Source organism: Camponotus floridanus, unplaced genomic scaffold, assembly GCF_003227725.1.
Source record: "Camponotus floridanus strain SB8 unplaced genomic scaffold, Cflo_v7.5 scaffold1, whole genome shotgun sequence".
Classification (NCBI taxonomy): domain Eukaryota; kingdom Metazoa; phylum Arthropoda; class Insecta; order Hymenoptera; family Formicidae; genus Camponotus; species Camponotus floridanus.
In genome coordinates, this window is record NW_020229214.1 from 3,787,799 (window position 1) to 3,813,826 (window position 26,028).

The following is a 26,028-nucleotide window of genomic DNA, read 5'->3' on the forward strand; positions in this document are numbered from 1 at the left end:
TTATGTATATATTGTAATTAAAATCATTAAAGATGGATTGTTTGGCTATTGTTCAAATGAGATACTTGCGAAATAATTACTCATAATAAAATTAATAATTAAACGCGCGGTTATATTTTTACAATTATATATTTATTTCTATAAAATTTTAATATTCAAGAGAGAGAGATGTTGACAAATATTCGAATTAAAGGTTTCCGAAAAAGAATAAAGTTATAGAATAACATAAATTATTAATTTGGCACTTAGATATCATTTATGATTGCGTATAAATAAAACAAATTTCTCAACATTGATATAAAAATTGCAGATTCCCTATATTAATAAAAATTTACAGATATTAAAAAAAAGTAATACAATATTTGGCTTCTTATTCCGTTATTAAAAATTGCCTTCTTTTACAATTTATATATATTATATTATATATCATATTATGCGATTTAATATACATTCAATTTATACCAGTATTTTTTTAGCGGGAGATTGAGGCTTTACATCGAATCCACAAAAAAATCGCGAACATGGCAAAGCCAAAGCTAACCACGAAATATCCGTATCCAACTTCGTGAGCATATAACCAACAAAAAATCTCATAAATATCATGTCGTCGTGGCTATTACCGCGACCGGCGGGTATACGGAATACTAATCGTAACACACAGAAAAAGAGAGAGAGAGATGGACGGCTGTCGTCGCGACCGTGACTAAACTTTTTCAATTATGTACGCATAAAACGCGTCTGGTCCTGTGTTCGTCCATGAGCAAACTCATTTCACGTCGATATTCCTCTTATATTAAAAAATATCCCAATATTTTACGATTAAAAACAAGTAACGACCAAATAATATATAATTTAATCAATAGCAATGCCTAATTACACGCAATTATCTAAAATAATGTCGAAAATAAATAGATAAAATAAATGGATATTGTTAGGCAAGAGATATTCATGTGTATGTTTCAAAAGCTTTGAGATAGAGATATATTTACATATATCTAATGAATAAATATTCTTTCATGATATATTTGTTCCTTTGCATTAAACGTAAGATTGCATGGATAAAAATAAGGAATACGCATGAAAAATATAATAGATAAATTTAAGATAACTTCTTCGTGTAAGCGGATATGAAATCGTCGGGGAAATTTCACTATTTTTCCAGCGTTATCAAAAAGCTCTTGGGCTATGAAGGATCGTAATAATAATGTTTCATGAGCAAAGCATGGATATTTTATATTTTGCCACCTGCGCGCGAAGCGAGCACGTGAGAAATCCACCCCGATGGGCTTCGGGGTAAGTGTTCCGCCTCTTCGGGTTAAAAACCCGAGGGCAACGCGGATAACTGAATTAGGAAGGTGCGGGTCAGACACCCTTTTAACGCGGCCATTTACCTCTCCCAATTTTCCATCGTCGCCGACACATCGCCATCCACCCTCTCCCGCTTCGTGCTAATAAAAAAAACCGGAAAACGTGAACATCATATTAAGTGATCAAGTTATTATTTCTGAGTCACACGTTTGCTGAACGTTAAATGTTATTATTTCGCCGTTATCGGGATCGAAAGAAAAAAAGTATACGCGGAGTTATTCCGAAGAGTTTGTCCTGAAACGGGCGACATTTTTAATAAAAGGTAAAGCCAGATGTAAAAGTTTCACCATATTTTCTTTTCAATTTTGCTAAATTAAAATTCACTTAAACCATTATGAGAGAGAAAAATTAAAATTGTATGATAATAAAAGATATATAGAAACGAAACAATATAATTCGCAAATATACATGTGATGAAGAACTTAAAAATATGACTGTTTTAAACAGAATATTTTTTTTGTAAATGGTCCAGCTCTAATTAAAACTGATTTATAAAGTAAAAGGAGAATTTTATATTAAATTATATAATTTACATTTTCGAGGAATTTAAAAATATGGAAATGTATTTTTTATAAAATACATTTTCATATTTTCAAATTTCTCGAATATTAATTATATAATTTGGCGATAAATTATTCAGTTTAGAGAAAATATATAGAGAGAAAGCCTGAAGCTCTGGAGTGTACACCAAGCCTCACGTTTGCGATATGAATTTCATTCGCGCGCAAAGTTTACGATGTAGACGACGTGCGGCGAATTTGTTCGGTTTCCGTATCACATGAAACAATCGCTTGCAAACACGAGGAGAGTAAATTTTAGCTGCCATGATCAGTATATTTTCCCATAAAATCACGTCTGCATAGCGTAAACTGCGCTACTATTCTAGATTACTGAATTCTTCTTGTGTGTATGTGCGTGTGTGTTAATGTTATGTACAAATATATGTGCATTGTTTATAAGAATGAGAAAGAGAAAGAAAAAATTTTTTAAATATTAAAGATTATTTAATTTAATATATAAAATTTTTTTAGTTATTAATTATGAAATGACAAAGTTTTGAAAATAACAAATTATATTACGTTTATATAAGATAGTTTATTCGTTACTTGTGGCCGTTGTTTATTTCAGCATATCCGATATTAATTATTGGTACGAATAAATGTGACATTAAAGTAAGCGTAATAAAATTGTAATTTAACATTCATTTTCATTTCGCAATCTGCAACCGAAGGATCAGTTAATTGGGCAATCCCGAACCGATTACACGTTAATTAACCCATGTTTTCACCCTCGGAATTAAATATAAGGCACCCGTGTCCCGAAAAGGAATGTATGACTACTGACATAAACATGCCAGGATTTACAAGATATATAATAGTTAAGTCAAATGATTACGCTTGGAAAAAAAGTCATCTTCCATCACCCCATCGGCATCCCTCGCGATCTTCCGCGTTCCCCCTTGCGGATCCTGCGCGATCCAGCAATGTTTTACCCTCGTCTCTCGCGTCAGTGTTAAACCCCCGTGGGGCGGGAAATGCTTTTCGGCGAGAGAGGAAAGAAGTTTGAATTTTCCAATGTCGAGTTTGACTTGCAGAGTGCTAATATTAAAGTTCGTCGTGTGCCGCACGGGAACGAAGGACTAGGCTTCGGAACGAGGACACGACGAGAACAGAGGTGCCTGCCGCGCCTCGTGCATTAGTCGAGGCGCCCTGGCTCTCGGGATTAGATTAGAATTTGTTAGGGGCGTCTCTTCGGCGGTAACTTCGTCCCAGGAACGCCGCCAGTTTTGTTTCATCGCCTCCGGGCGTGAGAGCTTTTCGGAAACTTTATTACAGGAAGTTCCGTTGGGACGCACGTTACCCACTAGGAGACGAGGTACAAAAGGTTTTTCAAGCCGGCCCGTCGAAGCCGGACCGGAAAGGCTACGAGATTCTCGCCCTGGACTGTTTGTTCACTATTATCCCTGTCTCGAGTTGTAATTTGTCATTCTATTGGAAGAGAATTTACAGGGGGAACAAGTGTGTTTAAATCGTAATGTTGTTAAATGAAAACGTCAAATGATCAAAATTATATTCATATTTATATATCGATAAATATCAAACAGAATTCATGAATTTTTATAATATATACATATATCTGATATATGTATATTTTTTTCCTTGTATTTTATCTCATGACTTCTATATAAATCTTCTATATAATTTTCATATGTTAAATATAATTAATTAGCGATATATTCTTCGATATATTTTTCATGCTGCTAACGTATCCACGCTATAAAGTTATTATTTTGAGAAATCTTATAGTAAGAAATGTCTAACTTAATTCAAAAGTACTTGCGCTTGGTTAATTATAAATAGTTAATAGTATGTCTCAACCGAACCTAGTCTGAGTAGTTTGTTGATGCAGTGGCTTCCAAATTTTAGTTACGTGACATTAACAATAAACTTTTCCTCGGAAGAAGAGTTGGCACGATTTGTCTATCTTCAAGAGATAGACTTTGCCGAGGTTTGCTTCATTCTTGCTTCATACTTCGCGCATTAACCGAAACACTACGAAGCTGGATTAGAATTTGTCAGACCTGTCTCGCAATAACTTCGTCCGAGGAAATGCTCGGAGTTTTGCTTTAAGAAGTTTGCCTCTCGTCTCGTGATAAATTGAAACTAATTTACACGATGCATAATAAAGTTCTTGAAATAAAATGCATCTCAAAATTTCGAAAAGAGAAAAATTTATATAATCTCGGAAAGTGTGTATCGTAGTGTGCATCGCGAGTGAAATAAAGTTCCATTAATCGGAGTTGAAAATGACTGTCCGATGCATTTAAATTATATATTATTTAATGATAAAGTTAATAAATTACGATCTCGATAAATAATTTATTGCCAGAGTTGATTAATCTCTGATGAACTTCGAAGATTAAAATAAAAGAGAACAGTACGGATAATATAATTTCTTGCATATTATAAATTGTATTTTGATGATGAATAAATAATAAAGCATAATTATTATTGTACAATAACAATGTATTAATCAAATAATCAGATTTAACAATAATTATTTCGATGATTTTAATTTTGATAGATAATTTAAGCGATTATTAAAACAATGTTAATCAACTTTAGTAATTGTTTTTTTATATTTATCATGGTTATTATTATTCTGATAAATTATAGCGCGATTCAAAATTAAAGGTAATCCAAATGTGTAAAAAAATTTTTTCCCCTATATTTTATTTTTTTTTTTATTTAACTTGTTTTTCATTTACTCTAGTAATGGACGTCGACCGTGAATTCGCTTCAAACTGACAGTTTTACGACCGCATTAAGTTTCTTATTTTTGTTCCTTTCGAAGCCGAAACACGAAAGAGCTTTTCTTCGTCGTCTTTCCACTTCGACCATCGACGACTACGCAAACCTGATTTTCACTTTTTTTTAATTTGATTCAATTTTTGCTATGGCGAGAAATATGGTATTCGTATAACAGTATTATTTTTTATGATTTATTCCTTCTTAAAAATTTTTTTTACGAAATTATTTTTCAAGAAAGCTTCATTTTCAGTTTTCCATTATTGAGCAAAAACTGAAATCAAATCAATATGTTTAAACGAATAAACATAATAAATGCACTTTGAATATTTAATATTTTAGATTACACAAAATTATAAATTATTACTATTTCAATAAAATAAAAATTATTGAAAGAGAAAGAAAGAGAAATGTTATTCTGTTTATTAAAATAATTTTGAAAGTAGCAAAATTTTTTAATGGATCAACGATATATCGACAATTGCAATTTCTTTAATTACTATCTTTAAATATTTACTGTAACATCACATTAACTAGAATAATCTCGAGTATGAAAGCGTAGTGCATCGTAAACACAAAGTACCCACTAGAGCAGAGAGATAATGCAGGAACGTAGTCGCAGAGATTCTTATAAGGTTCAAAAATTTTAGGATATCCTTTTCATAAACATTGCAGAAATTTTATATTAATATTATAAAATATTATAAATAATAAAACAACACAAACATACGTAAAATAAAAAATAAAAAGAACTATCAAACTAATATAAAAACGAAATATGAAAATATATATCTTACTACTCACACACACATACACATACACACACAAATTATATATCAATGAAACTAATTATCTTTTGTATGCAAACTATTATTCGCATATTCATTCATTTTATTTTGATATAAAATAAAAAAAATTAAAATCTAAAAACTGATTCAGAACTATTCACCAGAATATTCCTGAATTATTTATAGTTACATAAAAAACACATTATATTAATATAATAATATAATATTAATATTAATATAATAAATACTCTTTATATAATAAATCTGAAATATATTTTTTTTAATGAATGAACACTATGATTAAAACATCATTTTAAGAAAATCTTGCTTACGCCCTTGGAACATAAGATAACAATAGTTGGTGTAGAGCCAAGCTGCATAACCATTTTCATAGTCAGGCAGTTTTGCGTTTTATGGTAATGCTCTCGCGTCAAACATACACCGTTACTTCCGACGTTTAATGCGTTTACTCGAAAATTTTCACCGCGACGGGGTGGATAAAGTGTCACGATTCACTACCCGCATTACAAATGTTTTTTACGGTGTTGTGTTCCATAAACGAGTTACGGCCACAAATTCACCTTACGAGACTCGTTCCTCGGTGACGTGAAAATATCATACTCGTCGGATTTTACGGGCCGTGTATGTTTAAAACTCGCGTATTTAATTATTCACGTGCAATATAAACCACTCGGATTATGGGCGAATTTTGCATGGCTTTAAAATTACAAAAGAGATATGATTATCCCTCCTAATGGTTACGCCGAGGCTCATTAACGTAATTGCGTAAATGGCCGCTCGGACATAATTTTACCGAATATGCATAAAAATCTCATTTTGTTTAAATGCAATATTGCAAGTTAAAATAATAATGTAACACGGAAAAATTTTTTCAATTCAAATAACAGAGTTTTTTCATGACAAATTAAAATATCTTGTAATGCATTTCATAATACATCGAATAAAATATTTGAAATGAACACAATCAAATATATAACCGCAAAAAATGTTGCTGATTATTATCTTATTATACAAATGATTAATTATTATTTTGTACACCACAAATCAAAATGCTAATAAAAAGTTAATTTTGAGTTTTACGTACCTTGCCATTTTTTCGAGGAATCAACTCGTAGGGTTCCTTCGCTCTGAATTTGATCTTTACCATTGGTAACGCGACAGGTATAAAAACCAACATCAGAAACGTCTAAATTTGTGATTTTTAATCGACTTCCGGCCAGATTCTTCGCTGCATGTTCGTGCGTCTGAAAATGTTGAACATATCGATCTACATTTATTGCATAATAATGTAAGAAATATAAAATAAAAAATGAATAAATTTAATATTAAAAAGAATTTAAAATGCATAAAAATATTAAATTTTTATTTAATAATAAAGAGATAGAAGAGCTAATTTTAGAAAAAGAAAATTTTTTTTTCGCGTGCCATTCTCAGAGAAACAATCCCGAATTTAACAGTTTGATAATTTTGTGCATACTTGTGCGTGTATTTTCCTAATAGTGATTTTCGGTCGGTCTTCTTCTAACGGGGCTTCATTCTTGAACCATCGTATCCTTGTCGGCGGAGGATCGCCCACGACTTCGCATCGCATATGGGCGACGCCGCCGGCGTCCTTCGAGATATTTGTCAGAGTTCTTACGAATTTTAAAGTGCCACTTTTCGTGCCGGATGCAGCGTCCACATCAGTCCTGCAAAAAAGATGATAAAATATATTCTTTATCACAGTATCGCTAAAATGTGAGATGCAATTTTTTGAAGAAGCTCTATAAAGTCTTTATAAAGTTTCAATGATGACAAGATATATCTTTGAATTATAAAAAGACATTATAATATATATTATTATTATTTTTTTTATTTTTATATTTATAATATGTATTTACGCTATTTTGCATTATTTTCTCACAATGTCGCAATAAATTTGTGATAAATTTTCTATTATTTTTAAATTAAATATCATGCAAATATTATTTAAATATCTTTATTGTACGAATCGATCGCGTTCGTAATCCTAGCTGTAATATCTTTGCAAAAAGGAATAATTAAGGAAATAAAATATATTATTCTTTTTATAGAGCAAGTTCCATTATTTGCAAAAATTTAGGTTAAACTAATCTTAAATTATGTAATTATTTTTATTAATCGCAGCGTTAAATAGATTTTAAAGTCATTTGGATAATTTAAAAAAAAATATATAAAAAAGTAAAAATTTTTGATTCGACGGAGATAAAATATATAAACGAATCAAAGAGTCTCTTTTTACTATACATAAAATATTGTAAAAAACTATGTATATAAAAAAAATATTGTAATTGTACATCATTTATATTATCAATACATTATTTATCTCTAAATTAATTATTAAAATTTTTTGAAATTAATTCTACTTTAGAGATGAAGATTTTTCTACTTTTATAAATGAGACTTTATATATTGGATCTTTTAATCTTTAAATATTTATATAAAATATTTTTCGCAATATTGTTATATTTTTACGCAGCTTGCAAAATTGTATAATATTCTTTCATGACAATATAAATCGTGTCCCCAAAGATAAATTTATGTTAACACAATAATCGCGAATGAGATGTTGATTCAAGATGTAACCCAATTCAACAGCGATAATGACTTCAGAGACATGGATGTTGCAATCAATTGCAGCATCCGGTGAGTGGAGACTCTCAAATGGGCGCGCTCGCTAAGATTAAACAAAGAGGGCTGCTGCACTAAAATGCAGTATTAAATATAAATACGGGAATCATACATTCTTTTTCTCTTCTTCTTTCTCCGACTGTTCGTGAAAGTAATGCTTATCGCGCCAAGTTTCCTTTATCCCGGGAGACTTGATACATGGCGTCGCGAGACGCATTTAGCGCATGTTTCCGGAAACGTGCGCCACACACTTTTTAAATCCCGTATATTCGCGCGAAAATACGACGCGTGACGTGCATCCGCGCTTCTCGCTAAATTCCTGAAAGTCAGAGAATAATTCAAGCGGAACGCGCGATGGGACAAAGGGCGACTTTAATTATGTCGCCGATGCAATTGCATTTCACGCGACGACATTCACGACCGCCGACAGTCGTAATGTTACGACGTGCCGTTGTAACGAGAGATACGCACCGTTTGGGTGCGTCTATGTGATAAGACGCGGTTATTACTATCCATGTTTGTACGCTATTATTGTTGTTTGGCACGGGGAATGATAATAAGTTTGAGAAAAATATTCTTTGAATGCATGTGGTATAAATTCCAATAATTGGTAGTAATAATATAAAATGTTCTCGTGTGGATATTCAAATAAAATTCAATATAATTAGACAATCACTTAGACAAATTAATAAAATAAAGATTTTACGGAAAAAGAGGAAGATTTAAAAAGAATAGCCAATTAAAACTGCATAACTTTCCGATCCTCTAATATTTTGCAATATACTTTTTATTAAATATTATATTAATTATATATATAATATCATAAATTGATTTACGAACACATGTTTATTAAAATCTCTCCATTTATTTAAAGAAATTTCTTCATTCTTCAAATGAAATATTATAAATTTCTTAACTTTTTCTTGAAAAATTCTACAGACATCTTCATTCTCTTATTATTCAAATTTTCTTTATATTATGTATGTTTTTAATTTGATTTTCGTTTTTATTACAAACTGTCAATTTCGAAAATAGTTTATTTATTCATAAGAAGTGTTCTATTAAATTTTACTTGATCGATAGCCGTTCTCGCGCGATGAATTTGAGCGATAGCTGATACGCGAAGGAACACAAACGGAGGAACAGGGCGGTTAGGGTGACCCTATCCTTCCGCAGAGGGCCAATCACCGAGTTTACATTGCCGCCTGTATGCGTGCAAGTCGGCAAGAAGCGTGTGTACGGGTGAACATGTGTGCAAGGCCTTAGATACACGGATGTGAGAGACATTTGTGTACGTACCATCAGCCACGTTTGCACGTGGCAGGACGTGATTGCATGTAGGTACGGGGAGTAACTAACCCCGCGTTTACCGCTGGTTATTGAATATAAATCAACCTATGATCAGGAGTAAGTCATCGTGATGGTACAGGCCTGGCAGGAAGTTCGCCTCGTTCGTGACGAAGCACAACGTCGTTTGCAAACATCAGAATAACTGGGAAGTGGATAATCGCAGAAAGATCGTGTATTAAAACTCATATTTTGTACCGAGATATGCAGAGAGAAATCGAAAGTATTTCTCACGTTAAACAATAAAAGTACACATGTCATAGGATTTAACATTTAATAAAGTGTATCTCATTAATGTCAATAACATCTGTATTTTTTTAATCATATGATATGATGTTTTCGATGTTAAGGATAAATAGGAGCTCTCATTATCAATTAAAATTAATTTTGGCATTTCTATTTTCAGAACAACTCTCAATTATGTCGAAATAAATTTCACTAAAGAAATATGATTTTACACATTTGTTAATTCGCATTAAGAAATATTATATCTATTTTTGTATTCTCTCTGCATACCTTATATTTTTTTAATGCAATTTTTTTGAAGCCCTCTGAAAATTACGGATTAAGTGTCTAATTAAATATAGCAACAAGATTTGGTTTCAGGGATACGCTCAAAGCTGGAGCTTTTCGGTGCATGAAAATGCGCCAATGTAAATTGCATAAATATCAACCGCGACACGTGTGTCAACCGCGGCTGGCAATTTTCGACGCCGGGTGGCGCGTATGAAATTAGCAGCGTGTATTCGGGCAAGATGAAAATACGTACACCGCCTGTGGTGCCCTGTACAGTGCGTCAGTTGACTGCACTTTATCTACCCGCTATGTAAAGTAATTCTATGCATTTTGAAGCGACGCCGCGTTTATCAGCTGGTTGAAGCGAAATGCGCTCTTTTCATTTTCAGCGCGCTGCACGCGGTGACATGCGCGTCTGCATTCTTAACTCCGTGACGCGCGCGATAAAATTGCATACATTTACGTACGTAAACGGGATACTGCGCTCTTATCTATCTGTGCATCGTGACGATATTTTCATGCTGTCTCGCTATGCGATAACGAAAAAAAATTCTACAGGAGGCTATGGCAGAGTTAAATGAAATCGAGATCTTCGAAAGCCTTAAACACCGAGTTTTTTTTATTATTTTATGTGTATGATATAAAATAAATATTATTTTATTTTTGAAGATAACGCAGAAGATTTACGTTTAAGAAAATATATAAATAAATTATTTGTTACAAAATCATGAATAAGCCTATCGAATTTGACTTGGCGAATATCAATTTTATCATCTTTCAAAAATTCAAACTTGATATACGGTCTGTTATCCTGCAAAGATTGACAAAGGGGTTAGAACACTCACGACATGCACTTGCGACACATAATAGCATATGCAACTCTACTAATTACGCGGCTCGGTCCCTCCTAGCGCGCGATGTTTGTTGTTTGAGTAGAATATTATTGCGCATTCACGTACTGAGTGAACTTCGTCGTCAGAGATTTGTAATTATATCCTAATAAGAAGATGTAATTCAAATGTTTAAATTTTTTAATTAAAAATTTATAAATTTTAAAACATGACGGAAACATTGAAAAGCTAGAGAATAAAAATTTTCGTTTTTTTAGAGAATGAACTGTAGCGAAAATGCTTCGATTTAAATTTAAATGAACTTTTACGTATAAACGTTTGTGTATGTATGATTTTACGCAATTATATACATATATTCATAAATTAAAAATAAATAATATTTATAGATCGGTAATTTTGAAAAGATCTATAGAAAAATTTGATTTTTTGACATTTTAGATAGTTGAACACAACTCGATATTATAAAAATATTATGTATATAAATATCCGAAAATTTTGTGAAATGTAGAACACATTAAAGGAATATATAAACTAGACTACGATTTCTTCGCGGGAGGTTTATAAGGAAAATGTGCGTTGGAAAACGTTAACACTTCGTCGCACCGACGGCATTACGTCACTTCCTTCGTTGGCCATTTCAAGCAGACAGAAGACCTTCTCAGACGAGGATTAGGAGGTTGCAGGGTTTCTATAAATAATGCAACGTTTAACCATCCCTTATCCTCCTTCCCTCCCACTGTTCACCGGCAGTCCCGTACCCCATTGTCGGAGACAACATTTTAAGTGGTAGAGCTTGTTTCTCGCTCGCCTGCTTGGAAAAGTTAATGCTCTGGCAGGAAATGTACAAATTGTAGAATGAAACATCATAATGGGTCTTCATATATAAAAAAATTTTTAGATTCTTTAAATTCTCATATTCTCATTATTTTAATCATATTTGTTTATTAAATGTTTGTTATTCTTTCTTCAAAATTCGTAAATCAATTCTTATTTTTTTTTGCGCTAAAAGTGAAAATACACACACACGTAAATTGTAAGAATTTAATTTTATAGATTCCTCTCATATATATTGTTTTATTAGCAAGCAATTCTTTAACAAGCTCGACGAACAATCGTTGAGTGATTTACCAATGCTGGTTGTATTATTGTTATCTATCACGGTGCATATTACTATATAATGATTTCAATTATATCACGATTGGAACCTGGGAAATGGTAAGGTTTATCGAACATGGCCGTCATATTCAGGCCAATAACACGTTGTTTCAATATTAGACTATTCAACATTCATTGGGAAGTAATGCATGCTGCCACATTTACATCCAAATTAGAGATAAACAATTCTGTGCTAATGATTACGACTGATATTGCGGTTATAGAAATTTCCGTCAACAATCGTGTACGAATAATCACTAATAGATGAATTAATTAACACTTGGTTGGCATAATTACGTATCTGTATCTCTTTGTATATTTACATTTTATTTATATTTACAAATATGTGTGCGTGCATGTAGTATATATATATATATATATATATATATATATATATATTTAAAGCAATGTAAATTTTTCTCAATTTTATACACATTTAAAAATTCTTATTCTATAATTCGATCTAATCCTATAATTGGGTTTTTTTCAAACGATTGCGATGTAATCGATTACAAAGACGTTCCCAGAAGGAAGATTTATTCTTGCTTAATATTCCGAGAGAGATGGCTACTTGTAGAAACCCGCAGCCAGGCATCGATATTAATGGAGCTATGTCATATTTAGGGTCGAATAATGTATAGCGATCGCATTGGAGAAGTACATGTCGAGATTGTGTGCATACGCAAATACAAAGGCACGCACTCACACACAAATGCTCATACACAACGAGCCGCATATGTCGCTATCGGTATCAGAGCCATAATGTGTTACCACGATCGACTAGGATGTGTAATTTCAATCGCGTCGAACCCATTACCGTGTCATTATGTCGTGATATAATGATGTAAACTAATGTCACGTGCAGGTGCGTAAACGTGATGTTATAGTGGGTTATGGCGTAAAGCCAAAGTTGTATAACTTTGCAAACTCGAGTATAGCATCTTAGATAATTAAAATTTAATTAAATCTGATCGTCGTGAATTTACGACGGTTATTGTTATTTTACTATCCAAATGTTATCTAAACAGTCATATAGTCAGATATCATATTATCGTAGTTTAATTCTGAAAATACAAAATCAAACTTCAAGGATGTGACTAAGATAGAGTAATCGAATTTAATCCTTGTAGATTTGTGACAATAATTATAATTTATTTAGACAAATTATATTTTAATCTTGTTTAATGTGCTTTTTTACATTTTATAAATATATTGAATGTTTTCGGTACATTTTACAAAATGTGAAAACGTTTTTAAAATTATGATTTTTTAAAAAATATTTAATATATATTTTATGAAAAATATTTTATTTGTGATGATAGTTCATATGAACATCACGGTATAAAAGAAGATTTCGTAGCATGAAGGTTGTATATATAGCTTTATATAGATCCTTGAAATATTTCTTGACTACGACTATGCAAGAAAGATATAAATTCCAATGAAACAGCCAAAGATATATGTGCTATCGTGGAAGCAAGATGTCGCATACGCGTTTTATGGCGTGTAATTTCAATAACGATGAGTGTATTATCGCATCAGAATATATACTACGGTAAATCTATGCACTGCGTATCGACTCGTACGTCACTTGTGTATCCAAGCATGAAGAAGAATAGATTACGTAGACTAACATAATAATATAATATTGAACGAAACAAATTTATACCGTAACAAAACTTATAAAGTCGATAGATATCGTAAAAAATTGTTCTTTTATCTAAAATCAAATATGTTAAAAAAAATCATAAAATACTGTTAGATCTATTTAAGAATATAAGTCATCAAAATAAGTTTATTTTCAATCCTTTATAACTTATAAATTATTAATGTCTTTTAATTGAGAAGAAATGATTTTTATCTCTTTACTCGCGCAATATAGATTTCAATTTTTTAATAACATAGATTTTCAATTTTCTAACCGATCAAACTGATTTATAGCGACGAGATGTCAATATGGAATTCTTGAAAAGAGAAAATTGTAGAAGTCGAACTCTGCAGAAAGTACGCGATTTTCCTATTCGCGACAGTAAAAGATTCATGAAAAAGAAGAAACGTTAACAGGAAATTAAAAAGATATATTACGTATTCGAGGTGGAGAGCAGTATCCCGTATGTAGAGGGTGCTCCAGAACCACCGGATGATGTTTTAAGCACCTATCCTTCGACGAATTGGAAACTTTTCCTCTCTGCCCGACGCTGATTTCGATATTAAATTTTCCAGTGTAACGACAAAACTGATTTATTGCGACGGGACGTCGATATCGACTTCTCGTGGAAAGAAAATCGCACGGCGCGGGCCGCATCGCGGAAATTGCGCGACTTTTCTGCTCGACATCCTGAGCGCGAAGGGACATTCCCCGAGATGGGAATTTTCAAATATATTTTCATCCCGTTGTAAACTCACACATCGAAAAGCCTGTCGGAAGCTACTTCGCAATCGCTGCCCGAGGAAAACGCGGATATGAAATTTGAACTGCGGAATTTCGATTGGCTCTATCGACGCGTCCTTCGCAAATTAGCTTAGTCGTAGAGAGGGTGAGAGGGGGCGGAGAATTCAAATTTAATCATGCGGCAGCCTTTACAGTTCCATGAGACTTGCCTACATGGGAAGTGGCATTATTAGCTTTCGAATCGAACCAATCAAGTCGCTTCCTTATTAAGCCCCGCGGGGTTCCTCTTCCCTTGTCCTTGTCCTTTCCCGTTGTAAAGTAAAAACGAATCTATGTCTGTCGTTCCTTTCATAATATTTTCCCCTTTTTGATATCTGTCCAACTCCTTCTTTCTTTCAACTATATATTTCCTCCGAATAAATATCGTTATTTTTTAACTTATGATTTTAATCGTTATACTTTTTTTTAGTCGTTGTGAAAGGGATTTTTATAAATTTAACTAAGTATATATGTAATATCACTTGTATAATAATATCATCTTATATTTAATTTTTCAACCTTTCTCTAGCTGGAAACATTATATTGTTATTAACTATTTTTTTAAATTGTGATATTAAAATATTTTTTTGACAAATATTTTTCATTTAACTAAAATTGCTGTATTTTTATTAAAATATATTTTCTTCCGCCTTTCGCGCAAGAAATATTTAATATATAAATTTTAATATAAAAAATATTTAATATAAATTTTATTTTATTGAATAATCACAAGAAATAAGTACCTACAACATCATACTATGATAATTAATTATAATAATTATAGAATCCGTTAATATTGGCATTGATTTGGAAATTTATTCTCCTCGATCAGGATTAGCCAATTATTCGAACAGATACTTTGACGAGGTTCAACGAAATATTTTGTCCTTTGTTTTCAAGTCCCCACAAAAAATGCGACAGAATGTATATGTGAAGGTGTAACGCAATTAAAAAGGGTCGGTTTCTTGCTTGTCTCGGCAATTTCGTCCGGATACAGGTAGGAAGTCTTCGGTCATCGTTGATGGACGCGGTCGATAGCAATTTTAATTGCTAATTAAGCACGGTGCTAGTTAGACGGATATATGTTCTGCATTTAATCCTGCGATAAGACGATAAGAGAATAGGGGTTGTAAGTAGATATATAACTCACCCGTTACTGGTCGAGTCAGAAACATCGTTGTAGTCTTCGTCTGTGCTATAGTCCTGTACGTCAGTATCCGAATCCTCGATATCGCCATTTCCACCTGTAAACAGAAAATCGATTTATTTTTATTGATTCTAATTTAATATGATTATTTAACATAATTAATAGAAAACATATATAAAATCGATATTGAAATATTGAAATTACCTAACATATTAAAAAAAATTTTAATAAATTGTCTAAAATTATAGTTTTAATTTTTTTATCTTATGATGTTATGAAATATATGATAGTTTAAGATATGTGATAATTATTTAAATTTAACAAATTAAAAAGAAAAAATATCTTAAGAGATTCCGTATAATTTTCCACTTGCTGGTGCTCATTGTTCAATTCTCAATAATCGCATTAAATAAAGTCTGAAGTATTCTACCAATAAAACGACAATTAGCGTTTTTGCGGTTTCTTGTAAAGTTCATTGTGAAACGAACCGTTATCGATTCAATATTGATATTAAATCGAGAGTGGATCAAACTCAACTGAAGGATTAAATTAATTCTCGCGCACACATTTTCAATCAATTTGACCCTCATCGAACTTGCTATTACTCTATTACTATAATGATGAAGTTTCATTCAAGCATAAATATTTTATGAAATATTAAAAAGAATAGGAAATTATTTATTACCTTATTTTTTATTAATATTTTATTATACAAATTTTATTTTCTATTTTATCATTTTCTTTTTAATTATTCAAAACAAATAATCAAATTTAGTGTTCTTTCTTATAGAAAGTAAATTTTTTTAATGAATGTGCGATTTTTACAATAATATATAATTACAATATATATGTTTAAAATTAAATTAATTAATTAATTAATTTAATTAATTAATTAATTAATTTGTTAAATTTAATTATATAAAACTGAACAAATAAATCCTGATTTACAATTGTATACACGTTTGTTTTGATAAAAATACTTCTTCCATTTGATTCCTCAGAGATTTCATAGAAACGTCTCGCACTATATTATCGTTTTTATGTCGGACTAACGATTTTTCTTGCGTTTCTACGCTGAGAAGATTCACAGGGATTAATACGTCGAATTCTCGACATTCCGCCGATTAAATTGCAGCCGGTACAACGGATATATTTGCCGATGTCGGAGGGGTAATCTCCGTGCATACAATTATAACTTACTCGCACGTCTTCCGGATCGTAATATATTTGGCTAGACGGTGCCGTCAACAAACGATTTCCTCGGTCGACGGTGCCGCGAGATTAATTTGTGAATCATGATTAAGGTCGGCACGCTCCCGAGTTGTTAGCGCGATAATGAGTAATCCGCCAGCGAAAGAGGTTTAATACGGAATCTCACTCCGAGTGTGTACGGTACACATACTGGCTATTATATGACTGACCATATTGTCTATTATATTACGACTGTAGAGCTGGCGCAAATAATACCAGACTCATATTTATAAATTATCATATCTCTAAAAAGTTACGTTAACGCTGTAAATGATATACATGAACATTGTTTGGCGTGAAAAATAAGTGGGGGAGCAATTTATTCAAATTATATTACTATATGATCTTCATATTTTAACATCTTTTATTTAAAATTTTTTCATCATTTAAGATTCTATAATAATTCTCTATACATGCTCTCTCGCAATATGTTGTACGTGTACTTTCATAAGTCATAATGCAGCAAAAGCTATTAACTAATCAAGTAAATTATGTGTTTAGTACCTGCACAACCGAGTAGATGGTAAGAACATATTTAAAGTCCTCTCCCGAATATCGTTTTTCGATTCATTAATCAACCCAATTTATTTTGTTTGTGCATTGTGAAACAATTATTACAAAATATTAAACTTTAGAATTACGGAAAAAAGATAAAATACATACTTTTTAAAATAAATTTTGATTTTTTTTTAAAACTAAATCTCAAAAAAATAAATTGCTACATTAATGATTTTCCACGAAATTAAAGTAAAACGAAGCTCGTAAAAAATTGTTTCCAAAAATATACCATTTTAAAATGCATAAATCTGTCCTAGAATAATTTTTTGGTTTGTTATATTTGACATGTAATTTTTCATTTTATTAGTATGAAACATGTACGCTACATCCATCGACAAACACTCCAAAATAATTTGTTTTTGAGTTGCATACTCTGAGCCATCGATTTGATTATAGTCCATCACGTTGAAACGACGATAAAATATTTTTTGCCTGTTGCCCCTAGAACGTGCTTTATCGTCGATAGACTGCGAAGCTGGGATTTTTGATCGGACACAGAGAAGTTTTGCAAATATTGGTACGGAAAAAATACGAATTTTATTCAGTGTGTATCTGCGATGCATCCCGTTCGTATTGTAAAGTGACGTTTAACTTTGAATTTCGTCCGTGCCGCGAGTTTTTCAGTGAGCGCATGATAAAAAATCTATTCAAAATAAATATGAAAAATCTCTGGCCGATGTAAAATAAAAGCACGCACGGTATATATGACAAATATCGACGAGCAGTTTGCATCTCTATTTCTATCGAGATTGTAATATTGATTGACAAAGCCGTATGACGTTTTTAATATATGAAATATGTAGGAGACGTATACATACATACAATACATATCGATATAGATTTTCCAATTGTGCAATCAGTGACAAAGTACTCTATAAATCAATTGCGGTTTATACCTAAATCTATTTACGGTAAACATGAGTAGAATTTATATGCTTCTTTTTTATTAATCTATATGGATTTTTAATATCAAGTACAAAATTATAGAATTTATATTTTGCTAAATATTTTACAGATGCGAGAAATATTAAAGTTATATTGAATTTTTGTTTTGATATTATTTTGATGATTGAATATTTTTTACATGTATCATAATTAATTGTTTAATGAGAGAAAGAATGAATAAAATACACAAGATTGAATAAAATAATTGAATGAATAAAATACACAAGATTGAATAAAATAATTGTATCTATTTAAAATAACTACAATACGTAAAGTCTAAATTCAATTGAATAATACGTTATTAATTAAATTCAATTGAATAATACGTTATTAATTAACAAATGAGAAATTCTTTTAGTATTCTACTAATAATATTAACAAAAAATGCGAGAAATACAAATATTCTGGAATGTCGAAAATCTCCCTCTCGGCGAATCCTCAGGTTAAGCAAGCCGTGGTTTAATTTCGTTGACTATCCGCGTTGCAGCGATATTACAACGTTAAGCCGCTGGCCATTTCGTTACCGCCGTGTAATTGTCGCCGCGAAATTACGGCCGCGGAAAGGCCCCCTCTTGCGTACTTTCATTCGCTCCCGCTCTCTTGCGTCACGTTTCGTCTAATTCAAAAGTAGTATCTCGAGAGGAGAGTGGCTAATCCCGCTGCTGACTGTCCCCGACAGAAACGATCTCCTGGGTCTCATAAAAATAGTAATCTCGAATCTTTGTCAGGAGCTTATCACACATAACAATCCCATCTATTGGTATGCGCCATCAAAATGACACACGTTATCAACTCATGTCAGAACAAATGCACATTAAAAAAAATATATAAAAAATGAACTAGTCACAAAGAATCTTAAATATTTATTATATATGGCATATAATCTGCAGATATAACATTTTTAAACAAATCCTTTATTATTTTTTATATAGACACATTTAATACTTATATCTGTTACTATACAAAACTTCCCAAGAGGCATTTTAGCAAATAATTACATAAAGCATCTGTTATAAAGATAATTATAGACGATATTATTTGTTTATGCTATTAAAATAATTATATATACATTAACAATTTAATAGCTTTAAAAGAGTAATTACAAGAGTAATATATAAGGTCGTTTAACATGAACTACTTTTTATCTAATTATATATAAAATAATTAAATATTACAAATGATCTCTGTTAAAAAATCGACATGTTTGTATATACAAAGATTTTATATATAAATATAATTCCTTGTCAATAAAATTTTCGATTCGCGTTGTTATAGTTTTGGATGCTGGTAAATGTTACTGACGCGCGACATTATCCGACGCATTCGATGAAACTCGGCAAATTGTTGGAAATGCACAATTCTCAGCGATTTTGATATTTCGCATATCTCCATGTGCGTTTTATGCTTACATTACGTATACACCAGTTGGCAGATGTTGTCAACGCAAGTTTAATTTCGAATTAATGGGATGGTAATATCGTAGAGATGATGAGATTTACTGCACCATGTATAAATTGTTGTAGGATTCAGTGTTTTAGCATTGTTCAGTGTTTTAACAGTGCTCGCTATAACATCGGAAATATGGTGTATGTTAAAAGTATATATTTTCCATCATAGTTCTCTTTTAACGTTTATTTTTATTGCCACTTTATGAATGTCACAATTTTAGAATAAAACTGGTATGATTTAAAATATCTGAATATCGCTCACGGAAACAAATATTAAAGCAGCATTTCACTTTTATGGAATATTCATGCTTGACAATAGGTGCGTCGCGATAGAGAAACCCGAAAGATTAAACGGATTTTCGTAATATGGCCGATTTAAATTGCAGTTCGAGTTAAATTTCACGGGTCGCCGAATGCTAACGCTACCAAAATCCTGCATCCTTTAATAACTTCTAATTTCGGTGAATATTCGCCTGGTGTCGCACGCGAATATTTTCCATCTCGGTGCATACGAATCGACCTGTGTGTGAATCGAGGGAACATTGCTTTTTTTAATTACAGCGCGACTGCGGCAATTTATGGAAACGCTGCTGCGCTGTATAAAACACTATCAAATCGAGAATTGCGTTCGCATTTTTTATATCGTTCTGTATTTAACTTTGTATCCGTGGTCAATCAATCAATCTCTCTCTTTTTTTACAATGTTTATTTTTTATAAACATATATTTATATTTTATACATATATTTTATACATATATTTATATTTAAACATATGTTTATATTTTATATGTTTATTTTTTAATTTTATATCTTCCTCTTTAATACATTTTGGAAGAATAAGTAACTCCCATGTGTCGTGAAAAATAAGCCAATATGATTCACGATAGCATATGGCTTTTCATAGAAAAATGTCGGACATTTCGTCGTGAAATTTCGATATACAACGCGAAAGAGCTTGCTTCTCCTCGATCTGCTGACTGTCGTCGGTATAACAACCGCAACCTACATGCACTGTACGAGAACCATTTGAACCAAAGTGTCTGGTTTCGTGGTATGCGTCCCTCGTGAAAACGAATGCCCGTAGCACGTATGGAAAGAGAGAGACTGTGCGCATGTGTCCACATATGGGACATGGTACATGCACTACTCGTGGGAGAGGACCAATAAAATCGAATGTCATTGTAGTCACGTATGTTTTTTCCCATGCTTTTCCCTATCTTCCTGAAAAAAGCCGCAGAAACCTAAGAATGCAATTTCAATCCAATCGTAAAGTGTGTACGATACAACGCATATAGCATATTGATGAAAATTTTCCACAGTATTTTTTACCAATAGTTTTTTGGGGAAATTTACAATCAACATTTTTTTATCACAATTTTTTATTAAATTTCATTTTTTCGTTATATTGCTTTATTTTTTCATGTCAAATTGCGATAATTAAAATCATGCCAGAATGAAATTTAAATATTAAATTTACTAACAATCGAATACGATTGATACATGAATAAAAAATAACATTTCTTTAAATTATTCGAAGCGAATGGACAAATAAAATAATATGTGACAGATAATTGTGAAAGTTTTTTTTAGATACTTATTTTCTACTCGCGTAAAGACGCATAAACACATGTTTTGCGTCATAGCTTTCACAAAATGTTGAGTAGTAAGGTTAATCAACTCCCATACGTCATCGAAATATTGCTCTCTTGGGCGCGGTGTCTAAATGAAATTTCAATTTCTCGTAGACGGCTGGCTGGCGTGAAACAAAGCAGGTCGGACCGTGTGTGTCAGAAGCAGACTGACACGCGCGCGCCGCGCTCGCAACATTGGCATCCCACCAACGGCGGCACATCACCGACCCGTCATTATGCATTCGGGGTACAGCTTTAAACAAAACCTCGCCCACACGTAGCCGCGGGCGCCTTGACATGACATGGTTAATTCCGACACGACGATAATTAGTCGGCATTTGGTATTCATTGACGTGAGCGCGTCGACTTTTTTTACGTTTTGCAATGAACGGGAAATTATGGCACGGGTGCATAATCGTCGGTGTATTTTAACGATCCCGCGTATAATATAGTCGGTGCTAGTTCCGTTTTATGTGCGCTTGTAAAAAAAAAAAAACCGTAAATATTAGGATCTTCCACAACATTTTTTTTCTTTGAAGCATTACATTAGCTTCGAATATTAAATAATATTTATTCTCTTATTGTTAGCAATGCTTATTATAACAGAATTTTGTTAGCGTATTGTTATAACAGAAAGAAAATATGAAGAAAATATAAAACTGATATGAATAGACATCAGAAAGAACCGACATTGTAAAAGAGATGAAAACGGACCTATTCAGACCGGTGGAAAAATACGATACCCTTTTAATTTAAGGGATATTCGCAGCACAGGCTTTGCATTTAAATGGTCCAAAAAAAAATCGACGACCCCATAAAAATCTCGGACGCTTGCGGAATTTTTTATACAGGACGAACTGAACATCAACGTATGTTTTTTATTCATATATGTGAGATCTTTTTTTAATAATTATTCCATTTATTCTAAAAAATATCCTGTAAGACTTAGTCTCAATTCATAGCCATAATTATGCTTTATATTTTTTTCAAATTAAAATAAAAGAATATGTCTTAATCAGATCGTTTTCCTTTTCTTCTTGAAAAGAACTTGAAAAAAAAGAAATAAACATCCACCAATATTTTCTTTTCAAAATTTTATTCTAAAATTTTATTTTATAAATTTTATTCAACTTGAAATAAGCTTTATTCTAATTCGCAGAGTTTTATATTCAAAAGAAGAAACGTAAAATTATTCTATTTATTGTATCGTGAAAAAAATGATCTCAATTATTCGTTGTAGAATCCGTAATGGAGAAAAAGTGCACGATGATAGGATAGCTCGTCCATGACACTTGCGCGGAGCGTATTTTCCAGCCGGACGAACGCAGGCCGTATCGGCGATTTGTCTCGTCACCCGTAAAAACATATATCTAACCCGGCTGTACCGTGATGAAAAACATGTGTGACCGATTGAGATTATTTAAAACACGAGCACCCCGTCGATCGCACGGGCTTTCAACCATGACTATTAGCGCGTTAAATATGCGCCCCAGGCGCGATCCGCGTTATGAGCGAAACGTGATCATTGTAAATTACATGTACCTTCCCTGTTAACCCTTTTAAGCGTGTTATATTGCATTTGATGCGGTTTCGATATGCATATTATAGTGTTTTCTTTGCGTATTTTCATCGACTGTTACGTGTGAATAGGTACACGTGTTACGCATATCATTATCCGTTGGAGTATTCAAATGAAAAAAAAATAGAAGAAGATAATTATTTATCTTTTTGGAATATTAGTGCTTGCAACACACAAATTATATTTAAATATTTAAATTAAATGTAAATATTAATATCAAGAAATACTTTAATAAATTTATACAAATATTTTTTTACTTTTTTATTATTATCATTATATTCTTCAGTCTAAAATACACCTACTTTCGAATGAAAAGATTCAAATATAAAAGTAATTACATAAATAGAGCGAAAAAAATTTGTGCATTTGAACGGTTAAGTGAATTAAAGGCTCAACTGAACTTTCTCGCCGTGCATCCGATTTCAATGAGAAGTACTGAGTACAAAATCGCGTTTGTTAATTTACGGGGATCGCAGTTTTCGCCGCTCAATGGTCGGTCGCTCCTCTCACTGTCGTTAGCAACTTTCGCCGTTGGACCTGGCGATTAGATGCTCAGGAGAAGCGTTCTCCACCGAGGGAAAACCCGGTTTAACGCGGTGAAGGAAGCCACAACAGTGAATTGACTCAAAGTTTACCGGGTTGTCCGCCACAACCACTTTAAGCTACGTTCTCTCTCTTTGTGCTCGATGGATTCTCATGTAAAAGCCTTCAAACCCCGTTCTGCCGCAGGCTCTGGCATGGACAGTTCCCTAAAACGATTCTTGACCAACTTCGCCTATTCCGTTCTATGGGAATAGTCACTCGAGTTAAATCCACTTTGGTTATCTCCCTAACTGTTTGACCGAGTAGAAAGATGATTTTATGTATTGAGATTACGTTGTGTTATTATTTTCAATATATTATTCATATTAAAATTAGCAGTCTACTTTAAGAATAATACCGCAAATAGATTTTATTTCCATCAAAAATTAATATTTTTCTTCCAAATGTAGTCATTTAATTTCATACGGAAAATATATATTAAATACAAGAATAAATATAGAGAAATTAATATAGAGAAATATTTTGAAATATTTTAAAAATGTATAAAAATGTCTTTTTTAGGTATTTTACTCTGCATGCATTAAATATATCAATATAATGAGCCAATCGAGTGGAACGCAATTTACTCATATCATACAAATGTATCCTTGCAATGCACAAATGTATCCTTGCAATGCACATTATGTCGCGAAACGAGACGCGAGCGTGTAATCCGCGGTTGCAGAAAAGTGCGAACATTCATAAAGTCGGTACGTGCCGCTCGTTGTTCGTGTGTAGTATAAAAGAAATCGGAAGGAGTTGCGATAAATCAGCGACCGCGACGCGAGTCGTCGACCGCGAACAGCTTTAAAACGCTCGGCGCACCGCTTTTTTAAAGCTCACCGTTGCACCGTTGCACTACGTCCGCGTTGGACCGCACGAATTCGCATTAAAGTTTCATTTCGCGTTGACGCTGCCCATATAATTTCACGCTGAACGCGCGCGTCTTACGTAACCTAGTGTGTGTATATGCGAGCCTCGCCTTTAGAAAATTTAATTTTGCCACGGACGCCAAAGATAAACGCCACGTGATAATCGAGCACGTGCCTCGGCATACCATGTGGAAAGCTTTTTATCTTTTATCTGTTTTTCTGAGAAGAATGATGTACATATATAAACTAAGACATCGCAAAGTTTGAATTCTTAATCGGAGCAAAAATAAGCTTTAGTGTTCATTATGAATGTTATATAAGAAGCAATTTTATATAATATAATTTTTAATAATTTTTAATAATATAATACTATTATATGAGAAGCAATTTTTCTTTAGTATAATAATTATAATAATTTTATTACATACTTGAATTAGTGATTTTTATCTAGTATAATAGTTATAATTTTGTTTATACATATTTGAATTAGTGAAACATTTATGTTACTAGTAAATTATCTTATCATAATAATTATCTTCATGAATATAATTATTATGAAATATATATAGATATCTACGCCATTGCTGCGGGGTACATCCGGCTTCTATAATGCACTCACTATGCGAGAACCCGTAAATACCGCGGAGCGAAAGACCGACTAGACTGCGCCAACATCCTCCCCTTCGCTATTGTGATGCCCCGTAATAATCGAAAATGGCACCCTCTTCCCTTTTCTCTCGTCGACCTTTGCGGCGACGACGTGGTTGTGCCAACTATCAAAATAAAAAGACTTCAACGGCACTCGGGTCGATTGTACGACCGTGAAATATCGACGAAGTTACGGACGCCCATTGTGACGTTTCGACGGTTCGTTTATATCATTTAAAGCTTTGACCGCCCTTATGGCGAGTCATGGACGAATGAATATATTTGGATGTGCGACGTGTGTTTCGAGAATTTTTATGATGAGAAATGGCTACTGGGGCACAGTGTCAATCTTGGTAGTCTTTCATCGATATTCGCAATGCATATATCGTAACTGAAAAAGCTATATGTATAAATATTAATATATAAATATTAATATTTATATACATATTTATTTATAAATATAAATATTTATATTTCTATATATTTATATAGTTACTTCTTTGAGTTACGATACATACGTTGAAAATATGGAAGATCAGTAGAAATTAATACGTCCCAGTAACTATTTTTAATGATAAAAAATTTCGAAACATACACAGAGACACACATAGATATACATATATATTTAATTTAGTTCTAAATTGAACAATTTAAAATTGTACATATATACATTATTTCTATAAAAGTTATGGGATCAAGGAAACAGCTTTTTTATTCATTTGTTTAATTATTATATAATTTTAACGCTTATCGTTGAATTTGGTAAAGTTTAAAAATGTTAAAGAAAGAACGTATTTCGTTCTATCTTGTTCGTGACAAGAAAAACAATGTATCAACTAGATAGGTAAACTCATGGGCGATTACACTAGAGAACCGCTGATCCGGCAAATTCGCATGCAGCACTCGGCGGTTCCGTGGTATACTTTAGTCCTG

The 26,028-nt window shown here is 32.4% G+C and overlaps 1 protein-coding gene across 2 annotated transcripts in view; it reads right to left on the reverse strand.

Moving 5' to 3' along the window:
- Positions 1-26,028, reverse strand: part of LOC105248787 (tyrosine-protein kinase transmembrane receptor Ror) — a 239,485-nt gene that overhangs the window by 29,446 nt on the left and 184,011 nt on the right. For both annotated transcript variants that reach the window (XM_011253773.3, XM_025408827.1), the window contains exons 2-4: positions 15,585-15,678; positions 6,963-7,173; positions 6,570-6,729 (exon numbers count right to left, since the gene is read on the reverse strand). In XM_011253773.3, coding sequence (XP_011252075.1) covers positions 6,570-6,729; positions 6,963-7,173; positions 15,585-15,678 — 465 coding nt within the window. The remainder of the gene's footprint in view (positions 1-6,569; positions 6,730-6,962; positions 7,174-15,584; positions 15,679-26,028) is intronic.